Source organism: Stegostoma tigrinum, chromosome 19, assembly GCF_030684315.1.
Source record: "Stegostoma tigrinum isolate sSteTig4 chromosome 19, sSteTig4.hap1, whole genome shotgun sequence".
Classification (NCBI taxonomy): Eukaryota; Metazoa; Chordata; class Chondrichthyes; order Orectolobiformes; family Stegostomatidae; genus Stegostoma; species Stegostoma tigrinum.
Genome location: NC_081372.1, coordinates 40,325,809 through 40,346,411, shown reverse-complemented (window position 1 = coordinate 40,346,411; position 20,603 = coordinate 40,325,809). Strand labels below are relative to the sequence as shown.

Here is a 20,603-nt window from a genome sequence, read left to right as displayed (position 1 = left end):
CAGAATGTGCATTGTTTGGGAGATTCTACCTTTGCCAACATTGAAAGAACACACATGCAACACTGAAAACTGTTTTGTTATTTTGCTTGAATACTAAAGATGTATAAAACCTGAACGATATGCTATAGACCACAGGATAACGATGAATCTTTGGAAACAAAAATTATCCGAATGATCTCACCAACTATGTTTCTCCTTGCAATCCAGCCTCAAAAGCTATTAACGTAGGCCCTACAACTTTGCAATAATCAGCTATACTTTACAACATATCCAAAAAAAAGGTTAACATGGTGCAAATTATAGAAACTCCCTAATCTACTTTGTTGATTATCTCTTAATGAGTTCTACAGACAACTGCACCATAGAGTTTTTATTGGTCATGTTCATATTTTATCAGGTTTCGTTTCAATTACAGCCCATGCAAAACCACCATAATTGGAAATGGCTGATCATTTCCAAAAACTTGCAACATGCTTCACCTCATTTTTCCAGCAACTTTCACTAGCTAAGAACCATCCAGAAGCATTTCATAACAAAAGTTTTCTTTTTGAAGTGTAGTTACTATTGCAACACAGAAAACATGAGCATCAGCCTAGATTTTGTGCTTTATGTCTCCAGAGAGGGGCTTGAACTCACAGCCGTCAAACTCAGGTGAGTCATCTACCCAGTGAGGTACAGCAGGATCACTGCTCAATGTGCTTCATCAGCTATGCCTTCCGAATTAAATACAGCTGCTCAAATAATTAACAATGGAACACTATGTCAACAGAAGTGCATATATATATATTCTCTTCCTGTAACTTTCATCTCAAAACCGAAAGTATCTTTAGTCTGCAGAGAGAAGACTGTCACAGAACCATCTTAACAAATTGTATTTGTGAAAAATATAAATAACATGCATGTGTACATTTCTTATTGTTCTTTACCCCCAAAATGTTTGTTACAAAATTCCACAAATTATTTAATTATGATAAATATGTCATGGTGAGTCGACACTACCAGAACACATCCGCAAGAGGATATACAAATTAGTTTTAAAAGGTTTTGAATTTTTCATGTTAGAAGTATAGTTAAATAATTTTTCACCAGATACGGATGCACAGTACTTGTTTTTGTGTACTGAGGGATTTTGGAGTTAATGTTCCCTTGCATTGACTTCTACTTATGGAAGTTGCTGCCACATATGGACCTTGGAGATCTGTGCAGCAGAAAGAAACATTAGGGGAAATTTAGCTAAAAAAGCACCCTAAGCAAGCAAGCATGTATATTTCAGCTACAAATTATGCCAGATGCCTTACTGGTGACTGCATTAGCCCACAAGCACCAAGAATCTTCCAGAAGTAGATTGAACACTTCATCAGTACATTATATTGCTTTAATGCTACAACTGCCATTCAAGGGCTTAATGCTTCACATAACTTTTTTTTTAAAATCACAGGGAACGTGCATTCAACAAGGAGAACTCTAACCAGTTGTATTCATATAGGGCCATCAACTTTCAGATCAGGTGCGGATTCATTTCTTCTGGCAACGTTTAATACTGATTAGTTGCTATGCCAACAATGAGTGACATGGTTGAGTGAAGGACATACTCATGCCTTTTGCACAAACTTGTTAATGCCAGACAGCAGAGCAAGGTAGGAAGAGAAAGCATGTAGCTTTGCAAGCTGATCCAATAGGTGGCCTTTTGCCTAGACTGTAATTCAAAGAATTTCAATGGAACCCAAGGCTGGTAGTCCATATGCGGCTAAGTACATACAAAAGATTCTGCAAGGAGACACTTCTTCCAATCAAAGCAGGGTTTTCTCCTATTTGCTGCTTGTTGTCCCACTGTTTACATTATCAGCAGCAAATGTTGAAGAAAGATGGCCCTTAATTGGTAGGGCAGTGAGCTGCACAATCATCTTGACAATGAAAGAGGTGGAGATGACTGTATGCCTGGTATCCCTGTAGTCATTATGCCTTCATTGGGGCATCACAGCCACGCCCAATTTTATTACCCACTGTTGGCACACAATTGTATTTCTGAAGGGACTGCTGAATAATAATCCAGAGCACGTGCAGGACAAATGTTTCCCCTTTTTTTAAAACTTTATCCTTACAACCAATTGGAGTGCACCCTTCATTGTGACACCAGAATCAGTGCAGATTGAGCATGCAACTTGCATATGTCTTGGTCAGCATGATTCGTTTACACACTGGACAAATATATTGGAACATTAGGAATAACGTTAAGTAAACTTTCAACCTTTGTCTTGATTCTGTCATGGGATTTGACATCGCACACAAGGCATTTGTTGATCATCCAGAATTGCAGAACTGTGTGGCTCACTAAGCCATTTAACAGTCATCCACATTGCTACTGGTCTCAAGTTAAATGTAGGTCACAACAGCTAAGGATGGCAGATTTTATTACCTAAAAAGAACATTGCGCACCAGACTGTTTTCACAAATGACAGCTTCATGGCAATTGCTACTGAAACTAGCTTTACACTGTAGATTTATTAATTGCATTTTAATTTCTATTTGTTATTGTGGGATTTGACCCCATGCTGCAAAGCATTAGCCTTGACGTCTAGATTACTAGTCAACTGACATGACCACTATCTGACCACTGTAGCAATTTTTATAATTTGGTGAGTAAAAAGAATAGGTGAGTAAAAAGAAGAGACACATTGTTTTTTAAAACCTCACTTCAAGCTGCTGCTGATTAATCGCACCAAGACCCTATCGCCACCACAAAACAATAACAAATCCTACAATTTTTGGTTAATGATAAATATGCAAAAGGATTTTGTACAGTCAGGCCAATCCCATTTTAAGGCGGCTGCAGCCTGAGCTAAAATTTCCTTGATAAAAAGTAAATTAATTTTACTTTCTCAGGTGGAATAAGAAGTTCAAATTTTGATTTAAGAAAGCTGTATAAAAGATTAAATCATTTTCCTTTTAATTACTGTTTATTGAATGCTTTTATGTTACGAGTCAAATACAATATATAGCTTTACTAACTTTCAAAAATCTAATTGCTTACAGCTTAACTTTAGCCAAGATTTTCAAACAATACTGTTGCAATGGAGAGTTGTTGATTCATGATTGGCTAAACCTGAAGTGGTTAGTTAGTATTTTCAAAAGCACACTTCCAGAAGTTCCTTTTTATTTAGCGCTAATGTAATATGTATCATGAAATTTAAACAATTTGCTTCTGAAAAATACTAGCTTTCAAGTTTAACAATGGTAATGTCAGAACGCATTCAAACATACAATAATGACTTAAGGAACATAAAAACATATCTACTTCAATAATTTTAAAATTGTTTTAAACCGGTCTGAGTAGATTAGCTTTTCCAAATACCTTTCTGGTCTTGAACTGGTAAGCTGATTCATTATACGATCATGACTTTCTTCCTGCTTCTTCTCACAGGTTCTTTCATTTGGGTCAGTAAAGGACATTCTATGATCCGGTGCTTTACCATTTGGTGTCTCAGTTGTCCGTTTCGGAGGCCGTGGGGGTGGAGGACTATGCTCTGGAGGTGGGTCAAGATCTTCATTTGAAAGCTCTTTCCACTGTTCCTTAAATTAAGAACACAAGATTTTAAAAAGGTAATCAAACTGGTTTTAAGAAAAGGTAACTCAGAGGGTTAGATAGGGTGGATAGGGAGAGCCTTTTTCCTAGGATGGTGACGGCGAGCACGAGGGGGCATAACTTTAAATTGAGGGGTGAAAGATATAGGACAGATGTCAGAGGTAGTCTCTTTACTCGGAGTAGTAGGGGAATGGAACGCTTTGCCTGCAACGGTAGTAGATTCACAAACTTTAGGTACATTTTGAGTCATCATTGGATAAGCATATGGACGTACATGGAATAGTGTAGGTTAGATGGGCTTGAGATCGGTATGACAGGTCGGCACAACATCGAGGGCCGAAGGGCCTGTACTGTGCTGTAATGTTCTATGTAACCATTCAATTAATTTTCACTCTCCATCTCATGTTTGATACAATCCAACCATGCTTAGAGACAGATATACAGCATACAAAGGAGACCCTTCAGTCCAACTCGTCCATGACGACCAGCTATCCTAAAGAACTCTAGTCCCATTTCCCAGCATTTGGCCCATATCCCACTAAATCCTTCCTATTCTTATACCTAACCAGATGCCTTTTACACGTTGTAATTTTACCAGCCTCCGCCACCACCTCTGGCAGATCATTCCATACATGCAGCATTATTTGCCTGAAAAAGGTGCCCCTCAAGTCCCTTTTAAATCTTTCCCCTCTCACTGTAAACCTACGACCTCTAGTTCTGGACTCCCCTGCCCTAGGGAAAAGGCCTGGTCTATTCACCCTATCCATGCCCTTCATGATTTTATAAACTTCTTTAAAGTCACCCCTCAGCCGCAGTTTAAAGGTGGATAGCTGGCTGTAAGAGAATAGGAACACCACAGTTCAGCATAATCCTGAGCTACCTAAATATCTACAGGCACAGAGTTTCTGAGAGGATGAGATCACTGCACAGGAATCAGATGCAGAAGCAGTTGATATTTCTCTTCAATACAAAAGCTAATTTTAGTCATTCCACTAATAGCTCAACTGAGACCAGCTAACGGAACAATCTCTAGGGATTAAACTCAGGACTTTCCTTTTCTGCAGGCTCCATCCACACCACAGATAACTAACCTACAGTCTATCTAAACAGTTTTCAGTCACTCACTCATCTTGTAGTTAAATAGAATACTGACATTGTACCATATCAATATTACCGCAGGCTCAGATCAGTACACTCCACAAAACCAAAATGAATGCTCCATTTCCTATGCCAACCATCGCTATACCTCAAGTGAGTCTGTTATATTAGATGCAATTCTTGTCAAGTTATGGATATTGTGCTTCATTGAGCTACTGAGGAAAATAGTTGAACTGTTCAATTCTTGTTTTAAGAACTGTTGAAGGGAGAAAGAAAATAAAAGTATGATAATTCTATACTCTAGTTGGATCTGAAACCGCTTGACGGGTCTTCTCTTCCATATCACACAAGGAAATGCTGACAGAGGCTTGCTACTACTTTTACTAAATAGGATAGCTTCATAAAGATTTTTTTTTCATTTGCTGGATATGGGTGTCGCTAGCTGGCCAGCATTTATTATCCATCCCTAATTGGTGGTGGTAAGTTGCGGTCTTGAACCACTGCAGTCCACCTGCTGCGGATTGATCCACAATGCCCTTAGAAGGGAATTCCAGGATTTTGATTCAGCGACAGTGAAGAAACAGTAATGTATTTCCAAGTCAAGATGTTGAGCAGCTTGGAGAGGAACTTGAAAGTGGTGGTGTTCCCATGTATCTGCTGCTCTCATCCTTCTAGATGGAAGTGGTTGAGGATTCGGAAGGTGCTGACTGAGGCTATTTGGTGAATTCCTGGGTTGTATCTTGGAGATAGTATACATTGCTGCTGGGAGTCAGTGGTGGAGGAGGCAGTAAATGCTTTGGTTATAGTGCCAATCAAGTGGGCTGCTTTGTCCTGAATGGTGCCAAGCTTCTGCAGTGTTCTTGGGGCTGCTTTCATCCAGGCAAGCGCGGAGTATTCTATCACATTCCTGATTTTCCCCAAAGTCTGTCCACTAGCTACAAGGCATGATTCAGGAGTTACTGGCCACAGTATTCCGAGCTCCTGGCCTGCTCTTGTTACCACTATGTTTATGTAGCGAGTCCAGGTGAGTTTCTGATTAATGTTAATGCCCCAGGATATTGATTAAGTTGGGGAGGGGGTGTGGTGGTGGCTTTTCAATTATAATAACACTATTTAATGTCAAGGGGCAGTAGTTAGATTGTCTTTTATTGGTGGATGGTCGTCGCCTGACATTTGTCTGATGTGAGTATTACTTGCCATTTGTCAGCTCAAGCCTGGATATTGGCCAGATCTTGTTGCATTTGAACATGTGACTCCTCTGATACTGAAGCAGTCCGAGTGGTGCTGAACACTGCAATCATTGGCGAACATCCCTGATGTGGCTTCATGATGGACGGAAGGTCACTGATGAAGCAGCTGAAGATGGTTGGGCCTAAAACACTACCCTGAGGATCTCCTGCACAGATGCCCTGGAGCTGCGATGATTGATCTCCAACAACTACAACCAACTTGCTACATGTCAGGGGTGACTCCAACCAGACTGTGTGCCCTTGATACCTCGTGATTCCATTTTTGCTAGGGCTCCTTGAAGTCACACTTTATCAAATTCAGCCTTGATGTCAAGGGCTGTCACTCTCACCTCACCTCTCGAATTCATGTGTTTTATCCATGTTTGAACCAAAGCTGTAATGAGGTTAGGGGCTGAATAGCCCTGGCAGAACCTAAACTAGACATCTCTCAGCAGGTTACTGCTGAGCAAGTGCTACTTGAAAGTACTGTCGATGGCACCTTCCAACACTTTACTGATGACTGAGAGTAGCCTGATGGGTCGGTAATTGACAGGGTTGGATTTGTCCTGCTTTTTAAATGTTCTGAATATACCTGTACATTTTCCACATTATCGGGTAGATGTCAGTATTGTAATTATACTGGAAGAGGTTGGCTAGGGGAGCAGCAAGTTCTGTAGCATAAGTCTTCAGTACTATTGTCGGAATGTTATCAGGGTCCATAGCCTTTGCAATATCCAGGGTCTTCAACAATTTCTTGATATCACATGGAGTCAACTGAATTGATTGAACTGGTATCTGTAATGCTAAGGAAGCAGAGATGGATCATCTACATGACACTTTCGGCTGAAGGTCGCTGCAAAAGCTTCAACTTTATCTTTTGCACTGACGTGCTGGGCTCTTCCAACACTGAGCATGGTGATATTTGCGGAGCCTCCTCCTTCAGTGAGGTGTTCAATCATTCATCACTATTCATGACTGCAGTCCTGCCATTTCCAGAGCTTAGATCTGATCCTTTGGTTGTGGGATTGCTTAGGTCTGTCTATCACTTGCTGCCTATGGTATTTGGCATGCAAGTAGTCCTGTTTGGTGGCTTCACCAAGTTGACACCTCATCTTCAGGTATGCCTGGTGCTGCTCCTGACATGTCCTCCTGCACTTTCCATCAAATCAGGGTGAATCCCTGTCTTGATGGTAATTGTTGAATGGGAGATATGCCGAGCCATGAGGTTTCAGAGATTGTGGAGTACAATTCTGCTGTGGTCGATGGCCCACAATGCCTCATGGATGCCCAGTATTGAGCTGCCAGATCTGTTCAAAGTCTGTATCATTTAGCACAATGATAATGCCACATAACATGGAGGTTATTCTCAATGTGAAGGTGGAACTTCGTCTTCACAAGATCTGTGTGGCGGCTGCTCTCACCATTACTGTCACAGGCAGACACATCCGCAGCTAGCAGGTTGATAAGGAGAACAAGTAGGCTTTCCCTCTTGTGGCTCCCTCACCACTTGCTGCAGGCAATGTGGAGAAGTACCAATTCATCAGCTGAAGGAGGACACTACGTGGTAACCAACAGGAGGCTTCCTTGCCAATGTTTAATCTGAAGCCACAAGATTTCATGGGGTCTAGAGTCAACGTTGAGGAATCCCAAAGCAATTCCTCCCAACTGTATTTCATTGTGCCACCACCTCTGCTGGGTCTGTCCTGCCAGTGGGATAGGTCATATCCAGGGATGGTGGTGCCTGAGTCATTGTCTGTAATGTATGATTCCATGAGTATGACTATGTCAGGCTGCTGCCTGACAAGTCTGCTCTCCCAATTTTGGCACTAGCCCCCAAATGTCAGTAAGGAGAACTTTGCAGGGTTGACAGGGCTGTTTCTGCCATTGTCTTTTCCAATGCCTAAGCTGATGCCTGATGATTCATCCAGTTTCATTTCTTCCAGACTTTGTAGTGATTGGTACGACTGAATGACTTGGTAGGCCATTTCAGAGGGCATCTGAGAGTCAACTACACTGCCATGCGTCTGGAGTCACATGTAGACTAGATCAGGTGAGGATAGCAGATTTCCTTCCCTGAGGACATTGGTGAACCAGGCAGGCTTTTCCAACAATTGGCAATGATTTCATGGTCATCAGTAGATTCTTAATTCCAGATTTTTTATTTATTACATTCAAATTCCACCATCTGTCATGGCAGGAATTGAACCTGGGTCCCCAAAACAATAGCCGAGTTCCTGGATTAATAGTCTAGCCAGGCCCTCGCCTTAAGTGGGTCCTTTGTCGAAAAGTTTTGTCACCTAGATAAAGTACTTAATAATGGGCTTTAAGGCTATTACTTTGCAATGCAATTTAAATGCATTTGTCTAGACTGTTGAAAGCCCAGTTATCATTCATAGAGAAGTAAATTATGTATTAACAGTTAAGTTTTAATTTTGTTTATTTTACTGGTACATTTGCTTTGGAAACCAATGATAAATTCTTCTCTAAGCATCAGATTGCTACAGTCAGGCTTCACTACAGACTCAAGCACACATGATAATAACTTAAGGGAATGCAACACTGGAGGTAATGCCCTTTCTGTTCACCAGAGAAACATCATCATATGTACCTAAGGTTCCACCACACTTCTAAAGTCAACCAGCTGGCATAATTGACCCGTCATCTAACAACTAAAATAGTCAATGATCTAACCTGATGTTAGTGGCACCCTGAGGTGCACAAGCTGGCTGTTTTGTCTGTGTAACAGTTCAAAAAACATTTTGCTGCATGTAAAGTGCTGTAACATATCCTGTTGTAAGGTTCACTTGACGATCAAAATCAATTAAACATACGGAAGTACTTACTTGTACAGAGGAGTCTCCCATAATGAATTTGGCCCCTTCAATAATAGCCATATAGGAGAAACGCATTTGATCAGCTGTTTGAATGAGACCCATACGATATTTTCTCATTTCTAATAAAACTTCCTTAATATTCACAGACAAAGGATCTTTCCGCTTGTCCATCTGCCAATGAGTCACACATTGGGATTAAATTAAGATAATCACAGTTCAGTTATACAGTTCCAATTAGTTTCATTTGAGCATTTTGGGATGAAGTATCCTTAATTCTTGTTACAGTTTGTGCACACACTGATACAAATGGATTGAAGAGTCAATGTGTCTGTGTGGTGAGGTGCAAGTGAAGAAAGTGAATGTCCCGGTGGCCAATAGTTATACAATGTATATCTACTATATTGATCGTTGTCCTATAAGGATTAGATTTTTTAGAATTTGATCCTTAGATATTTTCATTTATGTATTAACTGAATTGACAGCAAATCATGGTCTGGAATGTGGAGTGAGATAATGATGCTGGCCATAAAAGACAGCTTGCTTCAAGCCTGCTAGCATAACCTGTGGAACCTTAGTTGTAATTTTAGTTGTAAATACCAGGAGCAAATTAGTAGCAGTGAAAAGGTTATAAATTTTAGGCTGTGCATCAATTTAACAAAAAAAATGCTGTTTTCTCTACTAACAATTGATTGCTGGACTGATAGCCTTGTCACAAATATTTACTAAGCAAAATACGGAGCTTGTGGCAATATTTTCTTCAGAGGCTATTCAGAAATTAACACAAATGAATTTCCTTTAGTCAAGATAGGCTCTCAAACAGCAATGAAGTTTTTTAATGTGAATTGTACTCAAGTTGTTTTTCTCCTTATTTTCTCTCTAGTTTCTTTAGACTTTCTTGGTTGATGATGATCAGAAAAGTATGCAGCAGTCTTGGTTATAATGTGCAGATAGGTAATATGCTGTTTTGTTTTGTCTTGAGAATTGTGTCCAAAAAGAAAAGTATGTAATTTAACAAATAATTTTCCTTCCACGCTTATAGTCATAATGTGTCATTTCTTATTGAAAAGCACGATTTTTAAACCTATCCTTAAATTCTGTCAGGGATCTACACAAAATATCAAAATTCACTTACCAGAAGGAGGCAAGTATCGACCAAAGAAAAGGTGCCAGATCGTCCTATCCCTGCACTGCAATGAACCATTATAGGTCCGTACTCTGGATTTAATGAGCCGGATTCCCTCACTTTGAAAAGGAAGTTAAGGAATGAAGCGGGTGATTCTGGTACTCCAAAATCAGGCCATGTGGTATAATGAAAGTGCAATATTTCCCTGGTTTCTTTGGTCTAGACAGAGTGATAACAAAAGAATATATGTCAATGTACATGATATGTTTTCTATTAAAATCTTTAAGCCCTTAATACATCTTCCAAAACACAATTTTTGCTTGCAATTTTAGTCATCTGAAATTCAATTGACACTAACAGAACTTAGAAGGAACGAGGAACATCAGCAAGCTGACTAATATAAACTGGTGGTGTATCTTATGAGAACTTTTAGAAGTTAACAGACAATGCTTAATATATAAACCACAAGCTTTAGCTTAAATATTTTCAACAACATTAATCATTACAGTTTTGGAAATAATTGCAGTCAGGATGGAAATGAGAAATGATAAACGCAAGAAGTCACTTTTGGGGGCAGTGTATTGGCCCCCAACAGTAAATACATGGTAGGGTGGGATATAAATAAGAAAATAAATAAATAAAAAAACAACCCCTCTAAAAGGGCACAGTGATAACTGGAATTGAAACCTTATTTTGTGTTAGTCTTCACCATAACAGGTATAAGTTACATCAATGAGCTATGATAAATCAAGAAATAGTAGGGACGGAGGAATTCAGTAAAATTATAACCAGAGAAGTGGTATGAGTAAATTGTTGATGCTGTGGATCAAGAGGACATTTCATGACGGACTACATCCTCCTGTCTTAAAAAACGTAGCACGTTGATGCATTGGTTTTAATTGTCAAAATTCTTCTGATTCAGGAATGGATCCATTAGATTGAAGATACAGAATGTAACACCCTATTTGGAAGGAAATCTGAAAGCAGAAAACTATTGGGCAATTAGCTTAACATTCTATCTGACGGACAGTATTAGAAAATGTTATTTAAATTACTGCAGGGAACTCGAATAGGTTCAAGTCAACCTAAACCTGGTTTTGTGGAGGAGAAATCATATTTGACCAATCAATTGGAGTCCTTTCAGCAGGCATGCACATGATGTGGATAAAGAGGAATCAAATGAAACACTGTGCCGTACTTCGATCCCCAGAAAGCATTTGATAAAGTACCACAAAAAGTTATTGTAGAAAGTAAAATCTCATAGAAGGTGTAACGTATTGGCATGGATAGTAGACTGGTTTGTTAACAGGAAGTAAAGGGTAAAAGTAAATATGTCTTTTTCGGGTTGACAACATGTAACAAGTGGTGCGCCCAAGGGATCTGTCCTGGTGTTTTCCTGGTGGAAATCAGTATCCATGTTTGGGTTCTATATTTCGTCAGATAAAAATTCAGGCTAAAGTACTTACTGCGAGGTTTTCCACTTCCAATTGTCGTACTGTATAGTATGATTTCACATCTTCAGAAATTAAAGTTAACTTGAATTTTGTGTCTGTGAACGTCATTTCCCCCTCTTCTTTACTTGGCCAGTACTTTGCACATTTTACCTAGAATTGATAGGAACGTTTTAAAAAAAAATGGCATTCATCTTGTACTAATGAGTGTTTTCTGCAACTAAAAGAAGAACCAACTCTACTTATTATATACTAAAAAGATATTCCTGTTACTGAAATAATATTTAATGAAGTTACTTCTGGCTAGATAGTAACTTTGCAGATTAATAGAAATAAAACATGCCTAAACTTTCTATCTAGTTACATCTTAAAACACACAAAAGTAATAGCACAATAAAAAACAAAGCATTATATTTAAAAAGGCGTTTCTGAAGAAGGGTCCTAACCCAAAGCATCAACTTTCCTGTTTCTCTGATGCTGCCTGGCCTGCTGTGTTCCTCCAGCTCCACACTTTGTTATCTCTGACTCCAGCATCTGCAGTTCTCGCTATCTCATATTTAAATAGGCAAAGGTTTTAATAATCAGGTTCACATTTAAAAAGACGACAGTTCTAACAAGTTATAGTGAGGAAGTGTCACATTTGGTGAGAGATTATGTAAATTTCACTGAGCTAAGAAAAATGGAAAAATTCACTGAGGTAAGTAAAGCATTTGCATTAGTTTTTCATAGATGAATAGGCTGTGAATCAAGTTAAGAACTGCTAATATTTAAAATCTGAATACCTTGTTTTAACTGATAATTATACACAAAATTTTGCTTCTTTTAAAAACAAAGTTTTATATATATAATAAACTTAAAACAAATACAATTAAGACTAGAACTTATACCAACTTTACCCATGCCCTCAGGTGTATGTTTTTCTTTCTCCAAGAATGCTCTTAAACATTAAAGTATTGACTTCTGTAGCAAACTACCATAAATACGCAGTAAAAACCGAAAGAACTGCGGATGCTGTAAATCAGGAACAAAAACAGAAGTTGCTGGAAAAGCTCAGCAGGTCTGGCAGCATCTGTGAAGAAAAAATCGTTAATGCTTTGGGTCCAGTGGCCCTTCCTCAGAACCATAAATATGCCACAGTCATGTGAAAATTTTCTTCTGAGTTCCAGTTGTCTCTTTACTCTCTCATGACTGTGAATGCCTCAGCCCTGATTCTTGTTATTTTTCAATACTTCCACGCTAATTCAGCTGGCTACTTTAAATTGCAAGACAACGCTTGAGGTTTAAAAGAAATTCTCCCACCATCTCCAAACTAGGCAACTTCCAGCTTCCATACCTTCAAGAATCAAAGAGAGATGACAGCTGCCTTCCATGCAAAGAAATATAGTGGTTGAGGTTTTACTCAGCTCACGATGCAGGTGGAGAAATGGTGGCAAAATGGTAATATAACTGGATTGGTAATGTAGAAGACCCAAGCTAATGGGTCTGGGGACATGTTTGAATCCCATCATGACAGATAATCAACTTTTTAGGGGTCTTGTAGCACAGAGGTAGCATCCCTACCTCTAGACCAGAAAGTGTGGTTCAAGTCTCACTTGTTCTAGAGGACTTTTTAAATATGTTTGAATAGGTTGATTAAAAAATCTAGAATTCAGGTTAACCCAATTATCAGTGTTTTTTTGGAAGAAGCAAAGCCCTCTCTTGGTAAAGTGCAAACCAAAATCAGTTCCAAAGTGCAACTAACTCTTTCCATAAAAGCATTCAGAGAAATAGTAACCAGAAAAATCTCAGTAAGCTCCACCCATCTCCATGAAGACGACGTTTGCCATGGTTGCCCTCAAACTATGGGGTTTCATTACACCTTATCTATAATTTCTTCTTTGATCCAGTGAGGTAACTTTTTAGGGTTCGCAATGTTTTAAAATGAATTTAGACCCAACTGCAAAACACAAGCACCTGTCTGGATTGCACTTCTTGCAAGTGTCTGAAACATCATCTCTCCTGCAATCTTCTGGACTCCATTTCAAGTTCAATTATTTTGGGGCCCCGAGCATCTACTTACCCCAGTCGCCAGACAACAAGCCTTGTCATCACATGGGCTGTTGCCACAAACAAGCCAGTGTCAGCCACTAACTGTCCCCGTTCACAGCTATTCATTCTCCCAGGCTGACCTTTACCCATTCCCTAGTGTGCCCAACTGTCTGTCTCTCTGTTGGCTCCATCTCCGCCTGTTGTTTACTCTTTACCCTGTCCCTTTCTCTAGTATTTTTACCTAGTTACAATCAATTCTGAGAAGGATCATCGAAGCTGAAACATGAACTCTCTTCTCTCCAGACACTAAGACCTGCTGAGTCTTTCCAGCAATTTCTGCTTTATTAAAAACTAGAGATGGGAGTTGGCAAGAACAGCTGATGGCCAATTGTGCAAAAGAAAACAAGTTGTAGAAAGTGAGGAAAACACTCTTGGAACTCAAGTACAAAAATAGCACCAACCCCTGACAGCATAAGTCCTGCACTGCTGAGAAATCAGCTTGGAAAGAGAGATGCAGACCATAATTTTTTAAATATTTGACTACCAAGCAGGTATGACAATCGACTATTACCAACGTAAGGGTACTGTGCCTTTGGGCCAGGAGACCTGGGCTCAAGTCCCAACGGCTACAGGGGTGTGTTCTAACATTTCCGAACAGGCTGATTAGAAAATATAACACAGCAAAAGAAACATACCACACAACTGCAGACAAGCAAGCCTTATACCAACATGAAGTACTTTTGTAGAGATCAAGACAAGGAACGGAATGGATGTTTTAGGAGCAACAGCAAATTAAAGCCAACAATCAGACAGTTAAAGTCCAACAAATTAAAACAAGTTTAGTATAATCCTTTGATAAAGTAAATACAGCAGTTGCATAACCAAAACTATTTTGGCAGTAATAGAAGGCTCTTAATATATCTAAGTTGCACATTACTACAAAATGTGGGAGCTTGCATTCAAAATGGTCCGAAGAACAAAGAAATAGGGCAAATGACATAAACAGTGGTGACCGCTTGGATTAATTTTAGATCAGTGAATAATTGCAACAGATGTTTTTAAACTTGGGGTATTAAGGGAAATACAAATTGCAGACAATACAATTGGAACTGTCTGGATTGCTCCACAGAAAGTAGGCATGGAGTAGATAGTCTAAATGGCCACCTTCTGAGCCAATGACTTTCCAAAAATAGATTTTATTTTAAACAGAGGTTGGAAAAGAACATTAAAACATTCCATCTGAAACGTTTGACGTAAAGCGCTTAATAGTTTTTCTAGCCCACACAGCCTGATCATGTTAAAGACAGAAATTAATACGATTTTTTTAATACCAATAAGTTCGAGGGATATGGATATATAGGGCATAGGCCCACCCCACCCCGCCCCCGCCAGACTGTTGGTTCATATCAAACAGCATTTGCCTGCCCTGTTTTGCAACAAAAACAAGGTACTGACCGAACCCAACCAACACGAAATTGCGTAACTCGAAACTCAGTTTCTGACATTAGATACTACATGGGATTATTTAGCAAATGGCAGCCAAAGTATGAGGATAACTATACTAAAAGTATGATTAGCAGGTTTGCAGTGTTTCACATTCTGCATACTGGAAAGCTGCATGTATCTGCACAAGTGGTCCTTTTCTTTGCAGACAGAATGCATACATGTATTGTGTCAGTTTCAACCTAAAATAGGCAACAGCCATTACCTGTTCGATTCTCTAGGGCAATGTCTTGATAAATCAATGTTAACCTGCCTGATTTAAAATTAAGTAAAGCATGGCTGTTACCTGGCAGGCATCATCTAATGCTTTATTCATCATAACTATGGCTTTACCCATCAGGGTCCATTTGCCAGCCAATATATACACTTCTTATACAGTACTCTCAGTAACCATTGCTCTCCTTTATACCGATTAATCATGTGACCGTAATGATGATAGCAAGATGAAAAGTTTTGATTTAATGGGTCTTTTTATTAAGCAATTTGCAGTTCAGTACTTCCAAAAGACTATTTTTTGTGTCAAGGGAGGACAAATATTGATTACACAACTAAATTCTGTATTGCGGTCTACGAAAACAACAAGGTCTACAAAAGTAGCTAAGTTCTTTACTTATGATCCCCATCTTCAATGAAAATTGATCACTGCTGGCATCATGATCTAATGGAATCTTACAATCCCTACAGTTTGGAAACAGGCGCTTTGGCCCAACAAGTCCACACCGACCCTGAATATCCCACCCAGACTCATCCCCACACACTATCGGCAATTTAGCATGGCCAATTCACCTAGCCTGCACATCTTTAGATGAATTTGATTTACAATCCTAATTACTTCCAAAGACGATAAAATCTATTACATGCCATTTTGACGGCAGATTGACAGTTTCAACAGCTCTGCGCAATGACTCAGAAGGATGAATGGTAATATATTCAACTACTTACTGATCCCTTTTCGATCACTCTGTTGAGCATGACAACGCCCCGAGATTTCTGCTCCCAAACCATTTCCCAGAAATGACCACAAGTATTTGGAAGAGGTCCCTGTAAACCCAAAGCAAACATTCATTAGGAACAAAAACAGAAATTGCTGGAAGAAACTCGGCAGGTCTGACAGTATCTGTGAGAGAAAGCAGGTTTTTTTTTAAAGAAATTAACATTAAACATTAATTTTGCATGCTGGCATGTAACACAAAATCTAGGAAAATTAAGTTATCCAAATCACAAAGTTGCTAACTTCTCACATAATTCTTTGGATTAGCAGGCTCCAGAGATTTGGAAGTTTCAACAGTACATTTCAGGTTGTCTCACAGGTTCATTTCACCTCGGTCAGAAACCACACGTTGGAGGCCCACTCCAGAACATAAAATCCAGTCTGGCATATCAGCACAGTACTCAGTGGTGAGCTGCTTTTAAATGTGTTATTTAATCTAAGATTTGCCTTCCCTTTAACAAGGGCATCTAAGATATAGCATTCTATTCACTACTGATCTCATTATTCTAACAAGGGCCGAGGAGTTCATCCAGTGTCCTGGCTAGTACTTACCCATCAGTCAAGTTCACTATAAGAAAATACCTCATTACATATGTTATTGCTGTTTGAAAAATCTTGCTGTTTTCAAACTGGCTATCACATTTTACTACATTACATCAGACCACTCTTCAAAAAATAAAAACCGAAAGTACTGGGGATGCTGTAATTCAGGAACAAAAACAGAAGTTGCTGGAAAAGCTCAGAAGTATGGCAGCATCTGTGAACAAAGAGTCAGAATTAACGTTTTGGACCTGGTGAACCTTCCTTAGAAATGATGGCAGCTGGAACAACATCTGCAGAAAATAGGGAGGGGGAAGGGGGTAAGGAATAAGTGATATGATACAGCTCGAACAGAAAGAAGAGCAAATGGATAGACAAAGGAATTGATAACAATCTGGCTAGGAGGGAAAACAGTTGTGAATGGGCACTCTTAGTGACTATCAATTGGTAGAGGCAGGCTATGTGGTAACAAGCCTGGTGTGTGGGGCAGAGGGCTCAGACATGGCAGAGTTAGGCCATAAAATTATCGAACTCTATGTTGAGCGTAGAGGGCTGCAGGGTCCTCAAGCAGAAAGTGAGGTGTTGCTCTTCCAACTTGCGTTGAGCTTTTCTGGAACGCTGCAGCAAGCCAGAAATACAGATGTTGACCAGGGAAAAGGTGATGTGTTATAGTGGCAGGCAACAGATAACTCAGGGTCTTTTTTGCGAGCAGATCGTAGATGTAAGAGTGAACCCGGATGCCCAGGAGGGATCAGTCCCCGTGGAAGGCGGACAAGGGAAGGGAGGGGAATGTGTGTCTGGTGGTGGCATCTTGCTGGCGGTGGCGGAAATGGTGTCTGATGATCTTCCGAACGTGGATGCACGTGGTTGGTAGGTAAGGACGAAGGGAACCCTATCATTGTTGCAGAAGGGAAGAGAGGGGGTGGGACGGAAGTGCAGGACATGAGTCAGACCCAGTTGAGGGCCCTGTTGACAACAGTGCTGGGGAATCCTCGGTTGAGGAAAAAGGTGGACATTTCAGAGGCTCCTTTGTCAGAGTTGGTCTCATCTGAACATATGCAATGGAGACAAAGGAACTGAGAAAATGGGATGGAGTCTTTAACAGGAAACAGAAGCGAAGATGTACAGTCTTGGTAGCTGCGCGAGTCAGTGGGTTTGTAGTGGATATCAGTGGCCGGGCTATGCCCAGAAATGGAAACAGGAGATGTCGAAGGGAAGGGAGGAATCAGAGACAGAGAAAGAGGGGGCAGGGTGAAAATTGGATGCAAAATTGATGAACTTTTCAAATGCCCGATGAGAGGGAATTGGCACCCATGATATCATTGGTACATCGGAAAACCAGTTGTGGGTGGGGGCCAGAACATGACTGTAAAAAGGAACGTTCCACGTACCCCATGAACAGACAGGTATAACTAGGGCCCATGTGGGTACCTATGGCCACCCCATTGACCTGAAGAAAATGACAGGACTTAAAAGAGAAGTTGTCGAGGGTGATGAGGAGTTGGGCCAAGCGGACGAGTGAAGTGGTGGGTGGGGACAGTTCAGGTCTTTGGTCCAGGAAGAAACAGTAAGCCCTAACACCCTCCTGGTGGGGAATGGACATGTAAAGTGGTTGCATGTCCGTGGTAAACAGGAGGCTGCTGGAACCTGCAAACTGGAAGTTTTGAAACTGGCTTAAAGTGTCAGAGGGATCAATGCAGGTGGGCAGGGATCGGGCCGGGGAGAAGAATGCATCAAGGTAGGAAGAGATGAGTTGTGAGGGCCTGGAACTGGCTGTAACAGTGGGTCTGCCTGGACAGTCCTATTTGTGGAATTTTGGAAGGAGGTGGAAGTGAGCTGTGCGGGGCTGGGGACTATCAGCTTGGAAACAGTGGCAGGGCAGGTCACCAGATGAAACAAGATTGTCGGTACAATGGCCTGATGCATCGTGGTGGGGTCATGGTCCAGGGAAAGATAGGAGGAGGTGGTATCAGAGACGGCATTCAGCCTCTACAATGTAGATGTCAGTATGCCAGACTACAACAGCATCACCCTTATCAGTAGGCTTAATAACAAAGTCAGGGTTAGATCCAAGTGCATGGAGTTCAGTCAGTTCAGAGGGAGATGGGTTGGATTGGGTTGGGGCGGGCGGCATGGAAATTGAGGCAATCAATATTACGTTGACAGTTCTCAATGAACAACGATTGCAGGTAAAAGGCCAGAGGGAAGGGGTCCAAGTGGAAGGACAGCATTGGAACAGGACAAAGGGGTCTCTTCAAAAAGTATATATTAATTGGTATCAATGTGCTTTATATTTTAAGGTTATGAAATGCACTATATAAATGCATGTCCCCTAAACTATGCTCAGAATAAGTTTGGAGGGGATGGGGTTTTTTGGCACAGTGGAAGTGTCCATACTCTGGACTAGAAAGTCTAACTGTAAATCCCACCTGCACCGGGAGGTGGCAAAACTGGAAGCTGATAAACTAACTTTGCTGCATATTTATGGTTAGCATTGGAACAAAGAGTGGAAGTTTGACTTTACTATATACTGGGGGAGTTTATAATGTGTCACATGTTTCCAATTCACTTCTGCAAGAGTTAATGGCTTAGGTCATGGTACAAAAATCAATGTGATTTAACGCAACATGAATTTCTAATGTCTAAATTATATTCCGTTTACAGGAAATTTAAAAGGCATACTTCATTGTTCAGAAAAGCAAGAAGTTTTCATTTTGAAATATTGGAAACAGTTTGATAGCACAAATATCTGCCCATGTTTAATGTACAACTGCTACAAGTACACAATAACTACTTCCATAACAAGCGCCACTGAATTCCAAAAATTGAAATTACGTACTCTTTGCAAAATACAGATTTAGCTATAGTCAGAAGAGAGTTTTGTAATTTAGTTTTAGTTCTTTTCATTCAATAACATGGAGGTAAAGATGACACTAAGAAGAACATTTTACTTTTTACTTGCAAGCCTCAAACATACAGGACAAAAGCTTCTGTGTTGCTGGAGAAAAGTATCAAATCAAATAAGTTTGGAGAATATTAAATTTCACTGAACCACATGGGTATAAAAAGATAAAATATTTAATTCTTCAGTCTCACCTTTCCTTAACTTGATGTCTTTATTTATACTGAATGCTCTAAACAATATTTTAGGAATTAACTGGGACTTAACGCCAATAATTTATTGGCAACAATGTTAAATAAAATTGATTTGTAGAACAAAAGAAATTTTCCTTCAGGCATGAGTAGCTCTTAAAATTGCTCACCTGAGTCAGAATGTAGCTCCTTTGTGCCTCTTCCATTTTAATCAAGCTTGCATTCACATAGTCATTATCACCTTGCTGTAGCTTAATGCGACTGTGATCAACTTCACGTTTAGAAAGAAAAATGATCAGTGGCGAGCATTACATTTATAGTTTTGACAAAATATGAATGGCCAGGACTTACCAATCAATTTGCCAGTATCACAGGGCACATGTATAAAAGTACAGTAACATTAAATATGTCGATGAATTTTAATTCTTTGCCTATGACAAAGGCATAAACTGCATTCTTCAGAAGCAAGACGTCAACCAGAACAACTAGCATAAAATATCCGAGATAAAAAACTGTGGGGCTGAATGAACACAGCAGGCCAAGCAGCATCTGAGGAGCACAAAAGCTGACATTTCGGGCCTAGACCCTTCTTCAAAAAAGGGGGATGGGGACAGGGTTCTGAAATAAATAGGGAGAGAGGGGGAGGCGGATCAAAGATGGATAGAGGAGAAGATAAGTGGAGAGGACCGTATAGGTGGGGAGGTAGGGAGGGGAAAGGTCAGTCCAGGGAGGATGGACAAGTCAAGGGGGCGGGATGAGGTTAGTAGGTAGGAAATGGAGGTGCAGCTGAGGATGGAAGGAGGGGATAGGTGAGAGGAAGAACAGGTTAGGGAGATGGGGGCAAGCTGGGCTGGTTTTGGAATGCAGTGGGGGGGGGGGACGTCGGGGAGGGGAGACTTTGAAGCTTGTGAAATCCCGCTACTCATCCCTCACACCCCATCCCCGCAATAACCGCCAAAAAAGAGAATCCCCCTCGTCCTCACATACCACCCGACCAAACCTCGGATCCAACGCATCATCCTCTGGCAGTTCCGCCATCTACAATCCAACTCCAAAGAAATTTTTCCATCCCCACCACTCTGTCCGTGACTCCCATGTCCGCTCCACACTCCCTCCAACCCCACCACACC

At 40.4% G+C, this 20,603-nt stretch overlaps 1 protein-coding gene across 1 annotated transcript in view; it reads right to left on the bottom strand.

Moving 5' to 3' along the window:
* LOC125461349 (tyrosine-protein phosphatase non-receptor type 1-like) overlaps positions 1 to 20,603 on the bottom strand; it is a 104,568-nt gene that overhangs the window by 9,266 nt on the left and 74,699 nt on the right. Inside the window, exons 3-8 of the mRNA XM_048550029.2 lie at positions 19,644 to 19,744; positions 15,792 to 15,890; positions 11,334 to 11,471; positions 9,877 to 10,086; positions 8,754 to 8,915; positions 3,353 to 3,570 (exon numbers count right to left, since the gene is read on the bottom strand). Of these exons, the coding sequence (XP_048405986.1) occupies positions 3,353 to 3,570; positions 8,754 to 8,915; positions 9,877 to 10,086; positions 11,334 to 11,471; positions 15,792 to 15,890; positions 19,644 to 19,744 (928 nt within the window). The remainder of the gene's footprint in view (positions 1 to 3,352; positions 3,571 to 8,753; positions 8,916 to 9,876; positions 10,087 to 11,333; positions 11,472 to 15,791; positions 15,891 to 19,643; positions 19,745 to 20,603) is intronic.